Below are 20,440 nucleotides of genomic sequence, written 5' to 3'. Positions count from 1 at the left end.
AAATCTTCATCATTAATTACTTGCGTAGAGAAACATTAGATAAACAACTTAAATTGGTTGATTAGACGATTATGATGATGGGATCATTATATGTCCATAAGCTATGAATTTGATTCTCCTTATGTTTTTGTTACTTTATGTAACAACTTACTTATGTAAGATCAATTATAAAGTTATAATGAGCTTTTGAACTCATCAAATAGGGAATTCACGATACCATATGGACACATTATTCTAAACGGATGGTCAACCATGAGATACCTAGAATAGAGAGTCTACTAAACAGATGACATGGATAAGACTCGTATATTATCAAGCTGCCATGTTAGGATGGCCTTTTGAAAGCTAATACTAGTCTATGTAAACTCCTAATACTTCGTTATATATATATGTTTGTGACTCACAAAGCTATCTCTCATGAATATTGATATATTTATGAGAGATAGAGTGGGAGTAGATTGAATCGTCACAAACATCTCTTATGGTTGAAATATTTGTGAAAGTAATAGAATTATAGAGTGGGAGTTGGTATTGAACTATTATCTATGAAGATAGTATGAGAGCATAGTTCAGTGGGAGTTTATCGCATATGTCTTATTGTTTAAAAATATTACTTTGTGAAAGTGATAGTATCATGACCTTGTTACATACGAGCCGAAGCATTACAATCCGAAAATTGTTACTCAAGAGTAGATTTACTTTAAGGCGCGGGTCTTCTCAAAAGTAAAAGGAGCTCCAGAGTACTCAAATGCATAAGATTTACATGAAGATGTTGATCAAGATAAATTGTGTTAGGAATTGCCGCATTTCATTCTAATGATGAATGGCAAATAAAATTCGCTTTTCTAAAATGGGAATTTAGAGAAGGAAGTATTTGAAACATAAAACCTTAGATGAAGATCTAAGAATCCTAACATCTTATGCGTAGCTATCTTAAGTGATCGCAAGAATAATCTTAAGCTAGCATTAAAGGATTATACTTTTCATTCATGTGATAATAGTGGATGGTTTCATTCACATGATTGAAGAATCATGATTATACATGAAGTTAAGTGGGAGCTAGAATTGTTTCTCCATGTCTTATATGTTGATAACATATTACTTTTTGAGAATAATGTACCAATTCTCTCTTCTGGCAAGAGTGATTGGGAGACTAGGAAAAGGTGCAATATACTTTAGATTACCGAATCTATGTGAAAATATATTGGCATTAAGTTGGGAGTCTTATGAGGATAAGATCTTTCGTATCTGTTTAAACATCAACAAGGATGAATGGGTTATTCATGTTGATGAAAGTGGAATTACTATGATGGAGTCATAGTTGTTCACTGAACCTATTAAGTTGTTGATCGCATGAAATCGATTGCTAATGTTTCCGCCATTAGAATGATCATGTATGCCAACAGACGCACATGCCATGGTGTGATATATGCTGAGAGCATTATAAGTCAATAAAAGGGATAATACCCATGATATGGCTTGTGAAAGCCTTAAAGAGATTCTTGAGAAGAATTAAGGATTCGTTCAAATGTTTGAATGATAAACTAAGTTATGTGTTGAAGTGTTGCACAAACATTAGTTTCCAAACTTAAAAGGGACTTGTTGAAATCCTAGGATGACTTATTGACTAAGGAGTAAGAGACTAGTTTCGCACATTGCAAATTCTACAAAAGGAATCTAGGTAAATTGTGATAAAATCGTCAATGTATGGATTAAGGGTGAATCCCTCTACAAATGACTTTATCACAAGTTATGTGATAACAGTGAGAGCATCTTTCAATTTAAAGAGCCCATGTCTAGTAAGTAGTCTAGACATATACCTGGATAAATTGGAGTTATTAGAGATAACGTCGAATTGAAGGAAATAGCAATTGATAAAGTTGGGATATATGGATATCGGGTATATCTGCTTTCCAAGCTTTTATTACTCATAAACTAGTGTTTATAATACACTAAAGATTATATAATATGAAGTAGTAATAGTGTATTGACTATTCATATGTGATAATCGCATTTATCGTTTGAGTTTTATTAAACTCACCCGCTACCTTGTCGTATCCGAATGGGTTGTAGAGACAAATTGAACCCCATTAAAGTGAACTGGATTAACATGGTATTCGCCCCTAGTTACTTATATGAGGTGACGTCTCCAAGTGACTAGAGTGTGATGCGATTGATGGCAAGTTCAAGTGCCATAGAGTCATATGGGATGACTAGTCGATCACATAGGCAGATCAGTATGGGACAATCTGTCAGCGATGACCGCTTATAGAGTTCTGGTAATTCATATAGCCTGGTCGTGGCAAGAGCTACTATAGTATTCTTATGAGTCAATTCTTTTGACTAGAGACTATTCGCCCAAGTTGGCACAACTTCTGATTAGCTTTGATTTATACTCTACGATTTCGTAAATGAGGTCAAACTGGGTATATTTTGGGTTATGATGGACTGTGGCTGAACGAAGGGAATAGGGCGATAGAAATTGTCCACCCCTTGTCAGGGTTGTTTGAAATTTCAAGGCCACTCGAGGAGTAGTTAACTGGAAATGCGTGGCCACGCTCGGAAGGCATCTTTGATAGATAATTCCGGTCAGACAGTTAATCTCCAGATCGAGAAAACCACTCAAGATATGATCAAATGTAAGTACGACCTGCAAGACACCTTGCATTGAGTGGGATATTGTAATGGGACAAGAGAATTGGTGACGCACACTTGTCGAGGACAAGTGGGAGATTGTTGGGAAATATGTCCTCAACAATAGTGCGATCACATGATTTAAATATCATAATTAAATCTCATACTAAGAATAAGTGAGGGATGATTCTTTATACAGTCGACTGACCGTCATTAATCGGTAATGATTGGCTAACTAGAGTTTGACATTACTGTCGTGTGACGGTGGTGGTCAGTTGATCCCTTTAGGTCACACCTATAGGATGAGGCCCAAATAGATAATTAATTAATTGTATGAGATACAGATTAATTAATTCCTTAATTATGAGAGTGCAAATTTTGCGTCTTATTGTAATGTGATTAAATAATATTTAATTTAGTAATTAAGTGTTAAATTACTAAATTAGTTGAGGTTTTAATATAAGTTTTGAGGTAGAGGTAATTAGTTATTTAAAGTTACAAGAAGTTGTAATTTTAACTAACTAGTAATTATGAGACCCATTATATGTTGATATAATGGTAGTATACTACTCAAAAAGTGGAGTGTATATTATATTATTAATTGTAATATTTAAGTGTTAAATGATTACATTAATAATTAAATATGTAATATAGTTAAACATATGACTTATAAGCATTTGCGGGACAAATGACAAAAGGCAAATATGGACCAAAATAGGGCCTATATTTCGGCCAAAACAAGAGAGCACAAGATGCTCTTTTGTCTTTGTTTGTTTTGATTAAAGCATGATAGTGACTTGTCATATGGAGCTTTTATCATGCTACTTCTTACACCATTGCTCCCTACTCTCTACCTAGACTTTACAAGGAGTAAAAAACAAAAAGCAAAGATTCCTACCTAAGGTTGGCCACCGGTTTTTGGCCTTTAAATGGGCATTTGGTTGCTCAAAATTTTACTAAGGCTTTTGCTTGTTTTTCTCTCCTTTTTCCCTCACATGCAAATGGCAATAAACTCTCACAAATACTAATACATTAATTCTATTACTAGAAGTAGTAATAATAGAAATATTAGTATTATTAAGGTTACATTTCTACTACATATCTAGTTAATATTAGTAGGAATTTTTGGGATTTATCTTGGGTGCAACTTATTGGAGTGTCTTCTATACTTGGAGTCTTAGGAGGATCATCCATCACATTTAGCTCAAGAACAAGTGAAGGAAGGTGACCTTACTTGTACCCATATATTTCGAACCATATAACAATGTAAGGAACATTGTTTTTCTTATAAATCTTTTATTTTGTTATGCATGCACTAGATCTAAAGAACAAATAATTAACAAGTTAATTAGTTCACTATTAGAGGAGTCTAATAATAGGTATATGAACCTTACACTTAGTGGTCAACCACATACTCAAAACCCAGGGATACTTCACAGGAATGCCTTTGAATCCTATCCGAAGAAACACCTTTGCACCCTACAAAGAGGGTAATTCACAAAGAATACCCCTTGGACTAGGATACAAACCCACTAAAGAGGAAGTTCTCGAGATGCTCGCTCAAGTTCAAAACCGTAAGAACGTGGGAATCCAAATGCGGCCCTACCTCTCTACCCTAAATGGATACTTCGTTAGAGAAGGAAGTCAAGATATCTTTCACGGATTTCCTAAGCCTTGGCACTATCTCGAAAGGAAGATAGCCGGAATCGAGATCTTTCACGACTGCTACTTCATTCCTCCAGAAACGGTTCCTACCGTCAAGATTCGTCAAGCACCTTGCCTAGAAGAACAAGCCGTGAGTCTACTATTTGGAGAAGATCGATTTGTTAGAGCTGCGCATGATGATATCATTACCATGATACTTCAAGACGATCACTTCAACCCTACCGCGTTAATCACAGAAACCAACACCAATCAGCAGAAAGGATGGAGAAAATCGATCAAGTGGACAAACAATCAAGGAAGACTCTTCAAGCTCACCACTGGAGAAGGAGAGATGTTCAAAGGAGAACCCGAAGACGATGAATTCGAGCCAGAGTCAGAGTCGGAGTCAGAGTCGGAGTCTAGATAAGTTCCTAGAGAGTCTCCTCCTGTCGTCATTCCCACTCCCCTCGTTTCTCCTAGCTTAGTGTCGAATAGCAACAGTAGTTCGGGAAATGTCCCAACCGCTGTCCCTTTACCGCCACTGACTACAGATCAGATGGCTTCTTTGTTTTTACTTTTCTCAAATTTTAATATGAATAAATCAGGTTCTGCTTACTCTTCGTGTTATCTTGAATGCAATTCTGTTTACGATGATACTGAGGATGACCCAGACCCAGACTCAATCGAAATACCTCCCTACATAGCCAAAGAAATATTACAAGAGGGGGAAGGGGGACCAGTGATAGAAAATACTGAACCCATCAACGTAGGAACTGAACTGGAACCCCAAGAACTTAGGATAGGGACAACCTTGAGCCCTACCGAAAGGGCCAATTTCATAGACCTCCTGCACGAGTTCAAAGACGTTTTTGCTTGGTCCTACAAAGATATGCCAGGGATCGACAGGGATATCACAGAGTATAGAATCCCAATCAAACTAGGTTTCAAACCCGTGAAACAGAAGCTTCGTCGAATGAGGACAGAATGGGCTCTCAAGATCAAAGAATAAGTCGATAAACAATTCAAAGCCGGGTTGATCAAAGTTTCTGAGTACTCAGACTGGGTAGCTAACATAGTACCCGTACCCATAAAGGATGGGAGAATCCGTGTTTGTGTTGACTTTAGAGACTTAAACAAAGCGAGTCCTAAGGATGACTTTCCTCTACCACGTATCGACATATTAGTGGATAATACGGCGGATCACGCGTTGCTATCCTTCATGGACGGATACGCAGGATATAACCAGATCAAAATGGCCATAGAAGACATGCATAAGACCGCCTTCGTCACTCAATGGGGAACCTATTGCTACATGGTTATGCCATTTGGGTTAATCAACGCCGAAGCTACATACCAACGCACCGCAACTACGCTCTTACATGACATGATGCATAAAGAAGTTTAGGTATACGTAGATGACATGATTGTCAAGTCCAAGGAAAGAGAGGGACACATTGCGAACCTTCGCAAATTCTTCTCAAGGCTACGGAAGTACAACATGAGGCTCAATCCTCAGAAGTGCGCATTCAGAGTAACATCTGGCAAACTCCTGGGATACGTTGTTAGCCAACGAGGTATAGAAATAGACCCTTCCAAGATCAAAGCTCTAATCGAAATGCCGCAACCTCAAACAGAGAAAGAAGTTAGAGGATTCCTAGGCAAGGTGCAATACATAAGTCGATTCATATCAAAACTCACCATGATATGCGAACCTATCTTCAATAAATTAAAGAAAACAGATCATGCCATGTGGGATGATGACTGTCATAAGGCTTTCGACCGAATCAAGGAAATACTAGCCAAACCACCAGTGCTCATGCCACCTCAAGGAGATCAACCTCTTAGTTTATATCTCACGGTAACTGAAACGGCCATGGGCGCCATGCTAGCTCAAACTATAGGAAAAGAAGAAAGAGCCATCTACTACCTTATTAAGAAGTTCTTGGAGTACGAGTGCAAATACACACCACTCGAGAAGACATGCCTCGCTCTTATGTGGGCAACGAAGAAGCTACGCCATTATATGCTTAGCTACTCCGTCAAAATATACTCCAAAATGGATCCTGTCAAATACCTCTTCGAGAAACCCGTTCTCAACGGACGTTTAGCAAGATGGACTTTGATGCTCTCAGAGTTCGATCTCAAGTATGTACCTTTGAAAGTTATAAAGGGGCGTGCCGTTGCCGAATTCTTCGCAGAAAATCCCATCAATGATACATAAACGATAGACACTTGGTCGTTTCCGGATGAGGATATACTCCAAACGGATGTAGACTCCTGGGACCTCTATTTTGATGGGGCATCGAACTTAAGAGGATTTGGAATAGGAGTGTTGCTCATTTCTCCTGAAGGCGAGCATACACCAATCTCTGTCAAACTCGACTTCGAGGTGACAAATAACGCTGCATAATACGAAGCCTGTATCATTGGATTGCAAGCGGCAATAAGCTTAGGCATCAAGAATCTTCGAGTACATGGGGATTCATCTTTGATCATCAATCAAATTACGGGATCTTGGAAAATCCGAAGCGAAAGCTTAGCACCTTATCAAGCCAGAATAGACCAAGTTGCCCAATTCTTTGATCAAGTGACCTACCTACATCTACCTCGAGAAGAAAATCAATTTGCAGATGCTCTTGCAAAACTTGCATCTTTGATTAATATGCCGGATAACATGGTAGAAATGCCTTTATGCATCAAACGACGATCAGAGCCAGCTTATGTGCACCAAATCACCGATGAAGAGGAAATTGCGGAGGAACCTTGGTTCCAAGCAATCCTAAACTTCAAGCTCAATGGCACCTATCCACCAGAAATGGACAAAAGGGGACAACGAGCTATCCGCTTGCTAGCTTCCCAATACGTTCTCATGCAAGGAGAACTATACAAAAGAACACCTCTTGGTGTAATCCTACGTTGTCTTGATCATTCACAGGCACAGAAAGTGATGGAAGAAGTCCATGATGGAGAATGTGGCCCTCACATGAGTGGACCCATGATGGGAAAGAAAATCACACGTTTAGGGTATTATTGGACCACGATGGAATCTGATTGCATCAAATATGTAAGACATTGCCATAATTGCCAAATCTTCGGGAATGTACAACATGTCCCTCCTTCATTGCTTTACACCATGACATATCCCTGGCCATTTTCTGCTTGGGGAATTGACATCATCGGCAAGATCACTCCAGCCGGAACAGGAGGTCACTGTTTCATCCTAGTAGCAATCGATTATTTCACCAAGTGGGTAGAAGCGGCTTCCTACACCAGTCTTACGGCCAAGAACGTGGCAAAGTGTTAGAAATCTATATCTCATTACTTGACATATTCATATATGTTCTAATTAATTTAGTCATAAAATTAATTACAAATCTTATGCATGCAAACTAAAATAGATAAGTGAAGAAATCATTTTCTCACCATATGATTTTCGAATATATGGGCACAAGTGAGTTCTCCTACTCACTTGTTCTTGAGCTCTCCAAATGGAAGAACAAGGATTCAAGTATAGAATCCCTCCCAAAAGCATATACCCACGGAAAACTCATAATAACTGTTTTGGTAAAAATTTACCGACTATGAATTAATTATGTGAGTGATAGTGATTATCCTTAATGCCAATTATGTTTAAAGTACGAACGAAAGGAACGACGAAATGAAGATAAACGAAGAGAAGGACACGGAGGATTTTTGGTGACGCGGAAAACCCGATGTGGGAACAACCGCGGGGGGAGTCGGAATCCCGCCAATTATAGCACTATAATCGAGATTTTATGAATAAGTAAGGAAATACAAGTATAATATTGCTAGATAATTATCGCCAATTGCCAATGATTTTTTGGGTGGAGCTGTTGATTGATGAAACTCGTGAATGCCCTCTGCACGTTGCTTTGCTCTTGTTTTTATAGCTGTTGGAGTCATAATTTAGGGTTTGAAGGCTGCTTCTGCTTCTGTTGCAGAATTCCTGGTCAACTCCCTAAGGAATAGGGAGTAGTTGTTGACAAGGTCCCTTTCTTCCTTTGCACGTGGACTTTTATCTTATATAATTTGTGTTTGTTTGCTTTCTATCCCATGGTCCCCAATGCGCCACCTCAACAATCCTTTTCTCCCCTCTTCTTCCAATTATCGCGCGCCACGTAGGCATCCCTTGTCACTTTTTCTTGCCAATGATATGCTGCCATGTCACGGATAATAAATGACATTTTTATCCATAACAATTGCCCCCAAATTTCCGTCTCAAATATTTTTAGGCGGGAATTTCTGTTTGCGATGCGGAGAACTGACGAAGTTTTAGCAGTTATCTCGATTTCTACAACTTCCCCACTTAATGACTCCTTAACCGCCCCATAACTCCCCACTTGCCCTCAAACTCTCCTTTTTATACAACTCCCTCGGTATCCTCCCTCCCTCTATTTTCTCACCTTCCCATCATTATCAATCACTTTCATCTTCTTCTTTCATAAACCCTCTTCCTTTGCCGGCGGCCACTCCACAGGTACTTCGTCTCCCACTTGTTTTTTTTTCATTTCTTTGTATATCATGCCACGAAAATCTGCTTCCTCGACCTCGGCCTCGGATCCGGCAATGCCGTCCGATGTTTTCCTCTCCGGCGGCGTTCTATCCGCCAAACATTCTTGTGATTCCGATTTTACCTCCGAGGATCTTGATTATATCAAGAAAACCTTTGGTTTCTCTGACGATGTGGTGTTTCACATCCCAACCCCGGGCCAAAAAGCCGATTCAGTGAGGGTTGGGTGGATATGTTTATATGAATATGCTTTCCGTCTAGGCTTGAGGTTTCCTTTTCCTCCTCTGATTCAAGAGTATCTGAACTTGAATCACCTGGCTATTTGCCAAGTGGCTCCATACACTTGGCGGACTTTGCTTGCGATTGATACTATGAACAATCGTTTTGGTTATGAAATTGGTCTCCCGGATCTTGCACACTTGTTCTCGGTCAGGTCCCTGGCTCGGGGTCAAGTGACCATTCGGGTTCGAGACGGGGAGAAGAATTGCATCATCTTCCCTGTGAAACCGGATGATAGCAAGTGGTTTTCCCGCTTTATTTTCGTGAAAATTGATACTCTTCCTGCTCCGACTGACTATATCGTCAGTGTCTGGCGATCAACACACGGTACTTACATGCCCTTATTCCCGTGCATTTTTCCTTGACGCTTATATTTCCTTACTTGGTTTATTGTGTAGGTCTGTGCCCCTTGCCTTTGTCTCCTGACAAGACTGCCTCGCTTTCCAAGTTATTCAGCCCTCCTCCAGAAAATAGGACCTTTCCCAATCTGATCCAGGATTCTGCTGCTGCGGTGAAGAAAACAGCTGCTGAAGAAAAAGATTCAATGTCGACTAGTGCGTTGCTCTTCCCTTTTTTGGCTTGGTTCTGTTTCTGGATGCTTCGTACATCTGGTTCTGACTTAATATTGGCTGCTTACAGGTTCTGCAAAATCTAGAATTTCATTGCAAGATGTTCTGGCTCAGAGAGTGCAAGAGCAGGTTACGTCTGCCCCCAAGCCTGCTGAGAAGAGAAAATCTACTCCTGCCCCTGGTTCTGGACCTCGTCCCAAAAGGAGGTCTGCTGCTGCGGAACGGGCTAAGGAGCAGACTCCTATTGAAGCTACGCCTCTGGCTGTGAGGCCTCCATTACCTGGGCATGGATCGTCTGCTTCTGGAGATGCTCTAATTTCCAAAGCTGTTCCTGGTTCTGCCCCAGCTGTGCCTGCGTCTGGTGCGACTCCCACGTCTGGAGCCACCCCTGCCTCTGGAGCTATCCCTGCTTCTGGAGATGCCTCTGGTTCCAAGACTGCTCCTGCTTCTGGGACTGCTTCTGGTTCCAAATCTGCTTCTGCCTCCAAAGATATAGTCTTTTCATTTCCAGAGGACTTTGGTAAGGCCAAATCTGAACGCAATCTGGGCCTGATGGATCAATTGCTGTTTCCTGCCTCTGAGTCTGTAATGGGGGCAAGGGCTTTGCGTTATTTAGCAGATCGTGCAGCAGAGCAGTCTTTCGAGGTAACATATGTTTGATTGTCTCTGAAGAATTTTCCTCTTCTCTTTTGACACTTTGCTTTGGTCTGGCAGTCCTTCCAGATGTCTCTGTATCTGAGGAAGAAGGTTCCTCTTATGGAAGCAGAAAATACCAAATTTCAGAAGTTGGCGAAAGAAGCAAATGAGGATAGGCTTAAGATTCAGGCTGATTTGGATAAATCCCAAAGTCTCACTTTGGAGGAAGTCGCTCGAGAAGCGAGCTTGCGAACAACCTTTCTCTTCTTTGAGGGGCGGGTTTACAGTCCGAGAAGAAAGTCAACGTCTTTGAGAAGAAGGCAACGATCTTTGAAAGGCGTGCTTCTGAAGCTGAGAGGCGTATCTCAGAGGTGGAGAAGCGTGCTTCTGATGCAGAGGCTCGTGCTGCCAAGATTCAGGAGGAGAAGGTTTCTGAGGTGCAGGAGTTAAAAAGGACTCTGGTGGATGCTCTGTCTTATGCTGCTCTGGAAACGAAGATTGACTGCATAAAGGTGTTCCAGAAGGGAGGACATTCGGCCTGGGATTTAGGAGCTGAGGAGGGGAGGCTTGCTGCTACCTTTCCGGATGGTCTCAATCTGGATATATTGGCTGGCTTGGTGGAGCCTGGTACTGTTTCTGCTGATGATCCAGGTGCTGAGGAAGAGGTCAATTCTCCTGCTCCTGATGCTCAGGCAGCTGCTTCTGAAACTGTGGTGCACATTGACGTGGATTAGTATTTCTGCATCTGAAAGACTAATGCTACGTTTAGTTAGTTTTTGGCCCTACGGGGCATGACATCTTTATTTTGAACAGTTTGTGTACTTTTGGTCTGGCTCTGGTGCCAGACGTACTTTGCTTTGTGACTTAAGTATTTTCTACTAGTTATCTTTTTGTGTCGTACCGTTTCTGGTGCTTTGATTTGTGCATGCACCTCGTTTGTTTGGCCATCGCTGATAGATTGCTGGCTAAGGGGTCTAGTATGCCCACTCGTCCAGAGGAGCCAGGCTTGCGTGGGTGCTAATGCATCGCGGGAGGCTGGTTGTCCCGGTTGTACGTGCTTAGCCACGGACACACGCCTTCTGTATTGAATACAAGCTCTGCCAGATTAGTTTGCATTTTATTTCCTTGGCTTACTTGAAAATATTTTAAATTATTCACGGTGGTTTTGCAATTTAAAGCTTGTTAGAATTTAAAATACGAGCAAGGCTTTTAGAACCAGAAATGTTGGATTCAAAAAATAACGTTTTTAGAGTCAGAAAAAATTCAGACTCAGGAGATATCTGGACCAAGAGAAATATAAAAAATAGAAAAACATTTTAGAAGCAGGAAAATATCTTTTAGGGCCAGAAGATTTTTTGGAGGCATAAAAGTATTTAGAGACAGAAAAATATTCAGAGCCAGAAAATATGTAAGGCAATATCTAAAACCTGGCTGGGCTGTATCTGGTAGGTTGAGTACCCGGTTGTTGACCTTGCTGGTGACTTTAAATGAAATATTTTTTCAAGTGGGTGATATTCCAGGATCTGGGAACCATTTGCCCTTCCATAGTCATGAGTCGGTAGGCTCCATTTCCAACTGTGCTTTCTACTTGGTATGGCCTATCCCAGTTGTAGGCAAATTTCCCTGCTTGCTGGTTATTGGTATTCTGGAAGACTTTCCTTAGGACCAGATCTCCCACCTGCAGAGTTCTTACTTTTACGTTCTTGTTGTAGCTTTTAGCCACAGTCTGTCGGTAGGAAGCCATCCTGATCTGGGCGCTGGTTCTGAGTTCATCTATCGTGTCCAGGCTGCTTGCCATTTCTACCTGGTTCCGATCTTCTGTAATGCATCCATATCTGTGGGTTGGGACCCTGACTTCAGATGGGATGACTGCTTCTGCTCCGAACACCAGGCTGAAAGGGGTTTGCCCCGTTGCAACCTTTGGTGTGGTCCTGTCGGCCCAGAGAACCAGAGGTAGCTCTTCTGCCCATTTGCCCCCAATCTCTTCTAGTTTCTTTTTCAAGTTTTCAATGATGATCTTATTACTGGATTCAGCTTGTCCGTTGGATTGGGGGTTCCTGGGAGTAGATTTCTGCAACGAGATATTCCACCTAGCATAAAAAGCTTCGGTCTTATTTCCAATGAATTGGGACCCATTATCACATATAATTTCAGATGGAATGCCAAACCTGCATATGATATTGCGTTTAATGAAAGATATCACCTGGGTTTCTGTAACCTGGGAGGATGATTCTGCTTCTATCCATTTGGAAAAGTAATCCGTCATGGCGAGCATGTAGACTTTGTTTCCTGGTGCTCTGGGTAATGGTCCCACGATATCCATCCCCCATTTCATGAAAGGCCATGGTGAGATAACCTGGTGCAGAGGCTCCGCTGGCTGGTGGCTAACATGGGCGTGTCTCTGGCAAGCGTCGCATCTTTTTGCGAATTCCATGGCATCTTTGCGCATTGTGGGCCGTATATCCCCGCCTCGGTGCCTTGTTGGACAGCTCCTGCCCCTGCATGGTTTCCACATTCTCCGCCGTGGATAGCATGCAAAACACTGAGACTCTTCCCGATCCAGGCATCCGAGGTAGGGTCCAGCGTGGGATTTCTGAAAAGAACATTATCGATTAGTAGGAATCTGGATGCTTTCATTTTAAAGCCCCTTACCTCCTTTTTATCTGCTGGTAGGACGTCATTCTGCAACCAGTCTAGATAGGGTTTCCTCCAGTCTGGAGTACTTTCTTCACTGCTGGTGCTTTGCACATCAAGCTTCGCTTCCTGCTGGGATTTTAGTGTTCTTGGCTCCAAAGACGTGGACAATTGGTATCGTGGAGATAGTTCCTGTTTTGAAGGTTGCCCCCGGGGGTGGCTAGTGCGTCTGCCGCATTCTCGCTCGCTCTCTCGGGGATTTGCTTGATGTTGAATGTGACGAACTTGACTTTCAGTTCTTTTGCTACATCTAAATATGCCATCATCCTGGGGTCCCTGGCTTCATAGCAGTCATTCACATGGTTAACTATAAGTTTAGAATCGCTGCGAACCTGAAGGTGTCTGATTTTCGATCCGAGCCGCCTTCAGACCCAGGATTAGTGCCTCGTATTCTCGCCGTTGTTTGTGGCTTTGAATTCACATCGTACGGCCTGGACTATGAGATCTCCTTGGGGTGATTTGAGGACCACCCTACTCCCGCTCCTTTGGCGTTTGAGGCTCCGTCCACATGTAACTCCCACACTTGTTCTCCTTTGTCTTCTTCCGTTCGGATATCCTGTTCGGCCCGGGTCCGGAGTCTTTGGGCGAAGTCGACACAAAGTCCGCGAGCCTGAGACTTTATGGCCGTACGTGGTTCAAATTTCAAATCGTACCCGCTCAAATGTACGGACCATTTAGCCATTCGTCCTGACAATTCTGGTTTTCTCATGATAGTTTTAAGAGGATAATTAGTTATCACAGAAATTGTATGAGATTCAAAGTAGGGACGCAGTTTATAGGATGCAGTAACAAGTGCAAGGACAAGTTTTTCTAGTGATGTGTACCTGGTCTCTGCCGAAAGCAGAGACTTACTGATGTAGTATACCGGATCTTTGTGATCCTTCCCCGCTCTCGCACTAGCACCGCACCGATCGCTGCTTCTGTGATCGATGATATAGGAACAGTGGCTCCCCGGCTCGGTTTCGACAGAGAGGCGGGTCTTTGAGATAACGTTTCAGCTCTTGAAATGCTTTTTCGTGGTCGTCCGTCCATTCAAATTTTTGGCTTTTCCTGAGTATATCATAGAATAGCCTGCATCTGTCCGAGGATCTGGATATGAATCTGTTTAAGGCCGCCACTCTTCCATCGGTATTTGCGCCGGACGTCTTTTTGGTTTCTGCGGTGACTCCAGCTGCAGGATTGCTCTTATTTGCTCGGTGCTGGCCTCTATTCCCCTCTGGGTCACCATGTACCCTAGGAACTTTCCACTGGATACTGCGAAGGTGCACTTCGTAGGATTCAGCTTCATTTGGTATTTCCTAAGGGTATTGAAAGTTTCTTCCAGGTGCTGGTGGTGCTGTGAAGCCTGCTTCGATTTGACGACCATATCGTCTATATATACTTCCATAGTTTTGCCTATTTGTTCTTTAAACATCATGTTTACCAGCCTCTGATAGGTAGATCCTGCATTTTTCAGTCCAAAAGGCATGACATTATAACAATAGATACCTCTCTCGGATCTGAACGCTGTCTTTTCCTGGTCACTGGGGTGCATCTTTATCTGGTTATATCCGCTCCAGGCATCCAGGAATGTCGCATCTCGTGGCTGCAGAGCATCTACCATGGCGTCTATGTGTGGTAGAGGGAATGGATCCTTTGGGCAAGCTTTGTTTAAGTCCGTGAAATCGACGCACCCCTCCACTTGCCATTCTTCTTTGGGACCACTACCACATTAGACAACCACTCGGGTATTTTACTTCACGGATCTTTCCAAAGCAAGCGGTTTATCTACTTCTTGATTTATGACCTGGTTTCTTTCGAAGCAAACTTTCTTCTTTTCTCCGCACGGGTTTATAGCTTGGATCCACACTTAGCTTGTGAGTTATCACATTTGGGTCTATCCCTATCATATCATCATGTGACCAAGCAAAGCAATCTATGTTAGTTCTCAACAACCGAACGAGTTCCTCACGAATCTTACCTCTGCATTCAGACCCAATGAGAACAGCTTGCGGATGCAAATGAGTCCAGGATGACTTCGTCTAGTTCTCGCTCTTTGTGGTTCAATGTACTCGTCCCGGATGCGCTCGGCTCAGAATTGCTATGCGGGCGAACCTGTTGTTGGCTTCAGAGCCACCTTGTAGCAATCCTTAGCTTCTTCCTGGTCCCCACGTATTTCTTGCACCCCCCAAGGTGTTGGAAACTTCAGGCATTGGTGGTACGTTGAGGGGATTGCTTTCATCTCATGGATCCAGGGCCTGCCAAGGATTACATTGTAAGTAGAGGGCCCATCAATAACCAAATACCTTACCTGTTTGTTTACACCTCCGGCGTAGGTCGGGATGATGATTTCTCCTAGGGAGTGCTTTGTTTCGCCGCTGAAACCAACCAAGGGAACTGCCTTCTTTGCTAGATCTTTTTCGGCGAATCCCATTCCTTTGAGTGTTTCCATCATGATCAAGTTGACGGAGCTTCCTGTATCCACCAGGATTTTTTTCACCTTGCAATTTCCTATGGGAAGCGTGATGATTAGAGCGTCGTGGTGCTGCTCAGGAGTGGATCCTGCGTCTGTTTCGTCGAAGGTAACTGATGGCAGATTCTGGTGGTTAATCCTGCAGGAGCTCTCTGGTCTGTCTCCCTTAGCCCTGGTTGCGTGCCTCTTAGCTGCTGAGTAGGTTAGCCCGCACAACTCCGATCCACCTGTAATGACATTCACAATTCTAGAGCAATGAGGAGGAGGGGAGGGCAGAACCTGGTCCGCGGAATTTACTCTTGTTGTGTTTCTGGGTAGGAGATGATCCAGGTTTCCTTGGTCGTAGTGGAATTTGACTTCCTTTCTGAGGGAATGGCATTCATCGGTGTTGTGAGTGTTGCTGCCGTGGAACTCACACTTTTTGCTTGTGTCTCTGCTGCTGGGGTTTCCTTCTGGAAGTTTTGGCCATCTGACTCTGCGTCCCAGCTTCTTCAAGGCTTTGAATAGTCCTGCAAGATTGGTAGTGAAACCATACTCACTTACTTTCGGAGGCAGATCTGCTTCTGACTTTCCTTCTGAGCTTCCAGAAACTTTATTCACGTTCCCGCTTTGTAGGGTTTGGATCTTTCGCTTTTCTTCTCTACAGAGCCTTTCGGATACTTGGTCCGAATCATAAGTGCTTCTTACAGTGCGGCGTCTTCTTCCACCTCATGACAACGATTGCTTTCGACTGCACCTCCTCAAAGGTAGTGCATGGATGCATGGTTAACTCCTTGTATAATCGTGAATCCCGTGCGACCCTCGGCGGAAGGCTTGTATAGCGGTTGCTATATCACACCTCGGAATTGACACCTTCTCTTTGTTGAACCGATTCAAGTAATCACGGGTGGATTCCTCAAATCCTTGTACCAGCCGATAGAGGTCGCCGATGCGCTCTCTGCTTTCTCTCGCTTTCTTTGTGCGAATCAACTTGTTGAAGGCATTGACTAGGTCGGCGAAGCCGGATATGCTTTTGTTTGGTAAGCCTTACGAACCACCGCAGGTCGCTCCCGACAGTGTTGATCCGAAACCTTTGCACATGCAAACTTCCTTTAGAGATCCAGTTGCGGTTATCACCATCATTTTCTGCTTGTAGTGGTTGATATGGTCAAGTGGATCTGAGGTCCCGTCATAGAGTGTCATAGCTGGCGGCACACATCCTTTAGGAACACCGATTAGAGCTATGTCATCCACGAAAGGTGAGTCCGCGTAGCTATCTTTGGCTGCTTTCTCCAGCGGGCGGGCTACGCCTGGTATCCTGTACATTAGCTCTCTCAGCTCCTGGTATTGCTGCTCCAGCGAGTTACCTGCTCCTGCAAGAGAGTTAGAAACAGGCGGGAGGGAACCAGCAGGTAGACCTCCTTGCCAGGGCGCTCCAGAAAGTTGGCCTGGTGCTGGGTGATTGGTTACTGGTGTTGCATTGATTGTGGATCCAAGCTGCCATCCTGGTGTCTGCTGTAATTCTCCGATCCAGGCTCCACTGGTGAACTGGTTGCAGGATGGAATTGCTGCATTGGGAACAGATCCAGATTGCCATCCTGGTGTCTGGTGTGTGGGGGTACCTGAAAAGGGTGGAAGGTCAGATCCAGAAGGGGTGTTAAACATAGCGTTACCTGTCGTCTGCTGCAGACTGTGTGGATTATCGAATGATAGACATCCCAATCCTCTTGGCTCGATTGGTTCGCTGGGTGCTACCCCTGCGAGATCCAGCTTGGTAACTAGTTCTGACGGGATTGATCGACCCGATCCTCCACCGCCGGTTCTCGATTTGAGCCTCAGCCGATCTTTGGTTTGGATTGGATCTTTGTCACGATTTGAGCCATCATATTCTGTTGTCTTTCCTCGGATCCTCAACGCCCGACGCAGAATGTCCATCCCCGAATCATCACCGCATCGGATCGAGTCTTTGGAGATCCTCTCGCTGGGAACTTCGCACCGAGCCTTCCCGGGTCGGGCTTCGGATGCTTTGCTTCGATTCCTCTCTCAAATTTGCTTTCCTGCGGATTTGGACTGACTTGATGCACCTGCTGTCTTGGGAATCTGCGGTGGTTTTTGAGGCTGGGGCATGGCTGTGGTCGACACGCTGGCAGGGATCATCTGGCTGGACGCCGGGGATGCACTGACTGATCCTGCAGATGCAGAAGTGAGGCCTGCTGCGGAGGATAGGGCTGACATACTCGGGCTCTGGAAGGATTCTCAGCGGTTCCAGACATTGCGATGGATGGTTCGGTTTTGCGAGGCTTGGCTATAGAAAATGATCACTATGCCCCACGGTGGGCGCCAAACTGTTTTGGTAAAAATTTACCGACTATGAATTAATTATGTGAGTGATAGTGATTATCCTTAATGCCAATTATGTTTAAAGTACGAACGAAAGGAACGACGAAATGAAGATAAACGAAGAGAAGGACACGGAGGATTTTTGGTGACGCGGAAAACCCGATGTGGGAACAACCGCGGGGGGAGTCGGAATCCCGCCAATTATAGCACTATAATCGAGATTTTATGAATAAGTAAGGAAATACAAGTATAATATTGCTAGATAATTATCGCCAATTGCCAATGATTTTTTGGGTGGAGCTGTTGATTGATGAAACTCGTGAATGCCCTCTGCACGTTGCTTTGCTCTTGTTTTTATAGCTGTTGGAGTCATAATTTAGGGTTTGAAGGCTGCTTCTGCTTCTGTTGCGGAATTCCTGGTCAACTCCCTAAGGAATAGGGAGTAGTTGTTGACAAGGTCCCTTTCTTCCTTTGCACGTGGACTTTTATCTTATATAATTTGTGTTTGTTTGCTTTCTATCCCATGGTCCCCAATGCGCCACCTCAACAATCCTTTTCTCCCCTCTTCTTCCAATTATCGCGCGCCACGTAGGCATCCCTTGTCACTTTTTCTTGCCAATGATATGCTGCCATGTCACGGATAATAAATGACATTTTTATCCATAACAATAACCAATATTATTTAGATTTAGTAACAATATTAGTTTTACTTAAAATATGACACAAAAATAATTTTGTTCTCTCATGTATTTTGGTTGAGAGGAGGAATTATTTGGAGTTTATTTCTCTAGAATTTACACAAATTGTAGAGAGCATGCATTTTTCTTACACTAGAAAAATTATCATAAGAGTGAATGAATTGTTGTAGAGAAAAACACTCTCTCTTTTTGATGGTGAAACCGGTTGGAGGGAGTATATGTGCCCAATGCATGGGCAAGTTTTTCTACCCAAGAAAATGATAGGCATGCAAGGCTAGTAGTTAGCTTTCATGATTGTGTTTTCCACTTAAAACAATCAACACAATTTTATCCTAAATACTCCCTCCATTTCGGTACACATACATAAAATGGATGAGTCCATTTTATTTGTGATTTTGTCAATATGTCACATGTGACACATTTAATGACATCTTATTTATAAAATGTATTTTTAACCATTAAAAATCAACATATTAATAAAATATGTCACTTATAAAAATTAACATAGTAATTCACAATTAGTTGTACCAAAAATGGTTTACCAATTTATAAATCACAACATCTTGTATTTATAATAAATCATTCATTCAATCTCAATTCAATATCAATTGTTTCGTAAACAATAATTTTATCCAAGTAATAAAACAATTCGATTACTTAGACCGTGTCTAATTTAATCGAATTACAATAAGACACGTTAACTTTACTCACAAAATCATCCGTCAATTTTAAGCAATTTGATTAACCCGTATCGGCATACGATTAATTAAATAATCAATTAAGAGTATTTCCCTATAGGTATGATCTAAGGGGATCAACTGATCACCACCGTCGCACGACAGTAATGTCAAACTCTAGTCAGCCAATTATTACCGATATGTGTGGACCAGTTGACAGTAAATATTTACATCTCACATGTATTCTTAAAATAAGATTTAAACATGTGATCATCATGATCGACAGTTGTGATCGCATTATTGTCGGAGGACACATATTCCAACAATCTCCCACTTGTCCTCGACAAGTGTGCGTCACCAATTCTCTTGTCCTATTACTATCTCCCACTCAATGCAAGGTGTCTTTCGGGTCGTACTTGCAAGTGATCATATCGAGAGTGGTTTCCTCGATCTGGAGAATAACTGATTGACCGGAATTATCCACCATGGATACATTCCAAGCGTGGCCACGCATTTCCAGTTCATTACTCCTCGAGTGGCCCTGAGATATTGTTATAACCCTGACAAAGTGGTGGACAATTCCTATCGCACTTATTCCCTTCGATTAGCCACAGCCATCATAACCCAAAATATGCCCATTTGACCCCATTTACGAAGGTCGTAGTAACACAAATCAAAGTTAATCTGAAACTGTGCCACCTTAGGCGAACAATCTTTAGTCAAAAGAATTGACTCATTAGAATACTATAGTAGCTCTCGCCACGACCAGGCTATATAAATTTGCCAGAACTCTATAAGCGGTCATAAGGCCCGACAAAGTGTTCTTAACAGTCTGCCTATGTGATCGACTAGTCATTCTCATATGACTTCATGGCACTTGAACTTGCCATCAATCGCATCACACTCTAGTCACTTCGAGACGTCACCTCATACAAGTGACTATGGGCGAATACTATGTTAATCCGTGTTCACTTTAACGGGGTTCAATATTGTCTCTACAACCCGTTTGGATGTAACAAAGTATATAAGGAGTTTTCAGATTTTAAAAACTCGAACGACAAATGTGATTATCATGAGTAGTCAATACTTGATTACTACTTCATATCCAATTTAGATCTTGTATGTAGTTGTTCATCTCAATTCAATTGAAATGACATGACTCATCATGTTAAGCCTATGATCAGGCTTTGGTTAGTAGGTTTTATCAACTTCTTGTACCTTACTTAACCTTACTACATACTCGTTTTCCTTTGTAATGTATACATTTGCATTACAAAACTTTCTGAGTACGTGTCGAGATCCAATCA

General features: G+C 42.5%; 1 protein-coding gene across 1 annotated transcript; it reads left to right on the top strand.

Moving 5' to 3' along the window:
- Nucleotides 1–8,865: 8,865 nt before the first annotated feature.
- LOC141649753 (uncharacterized) lies at nucleotides 8,866–12,633 on the top strand. Its single transcript, XM_074458434.1, has 3 exons — nucleotides 8,866–9,415; nucleotides 9,487–9,642; nucleotides 9,728–12,633. Exons 1-3 carry the CDS (start codon nucleotides 8,866–8,868, stop codon nucleotides 10,315–10,317), a joined length of 1,296 nt encoding a protein of 431 aa, XP_074314535.1. The 3' UTR covers nucleotides 10,318–12,633.
- Nucleotides 12,634–20,440: the final 7,807 nt, after the last annotated feature.

Source organism: Silene latifolia, chromosome 3, assembly GCF_048544455.1.
Source record: "Silene latifolia isolate original U9 population chromosome 3, ASM4854445v1, whole genome shotgun sequence".
Lineage (NCBI taxonomy): Eukaryota > Viridiplantae > Streptophyta > Magnoliopsida > Caryophyllales > Caryophyllaceae > Silene > Silene latifolia.
Note: the sequence above shows the minus strand (reverse complement) of the source record. Positions and strands in the feature narration are given on the sequence as shown.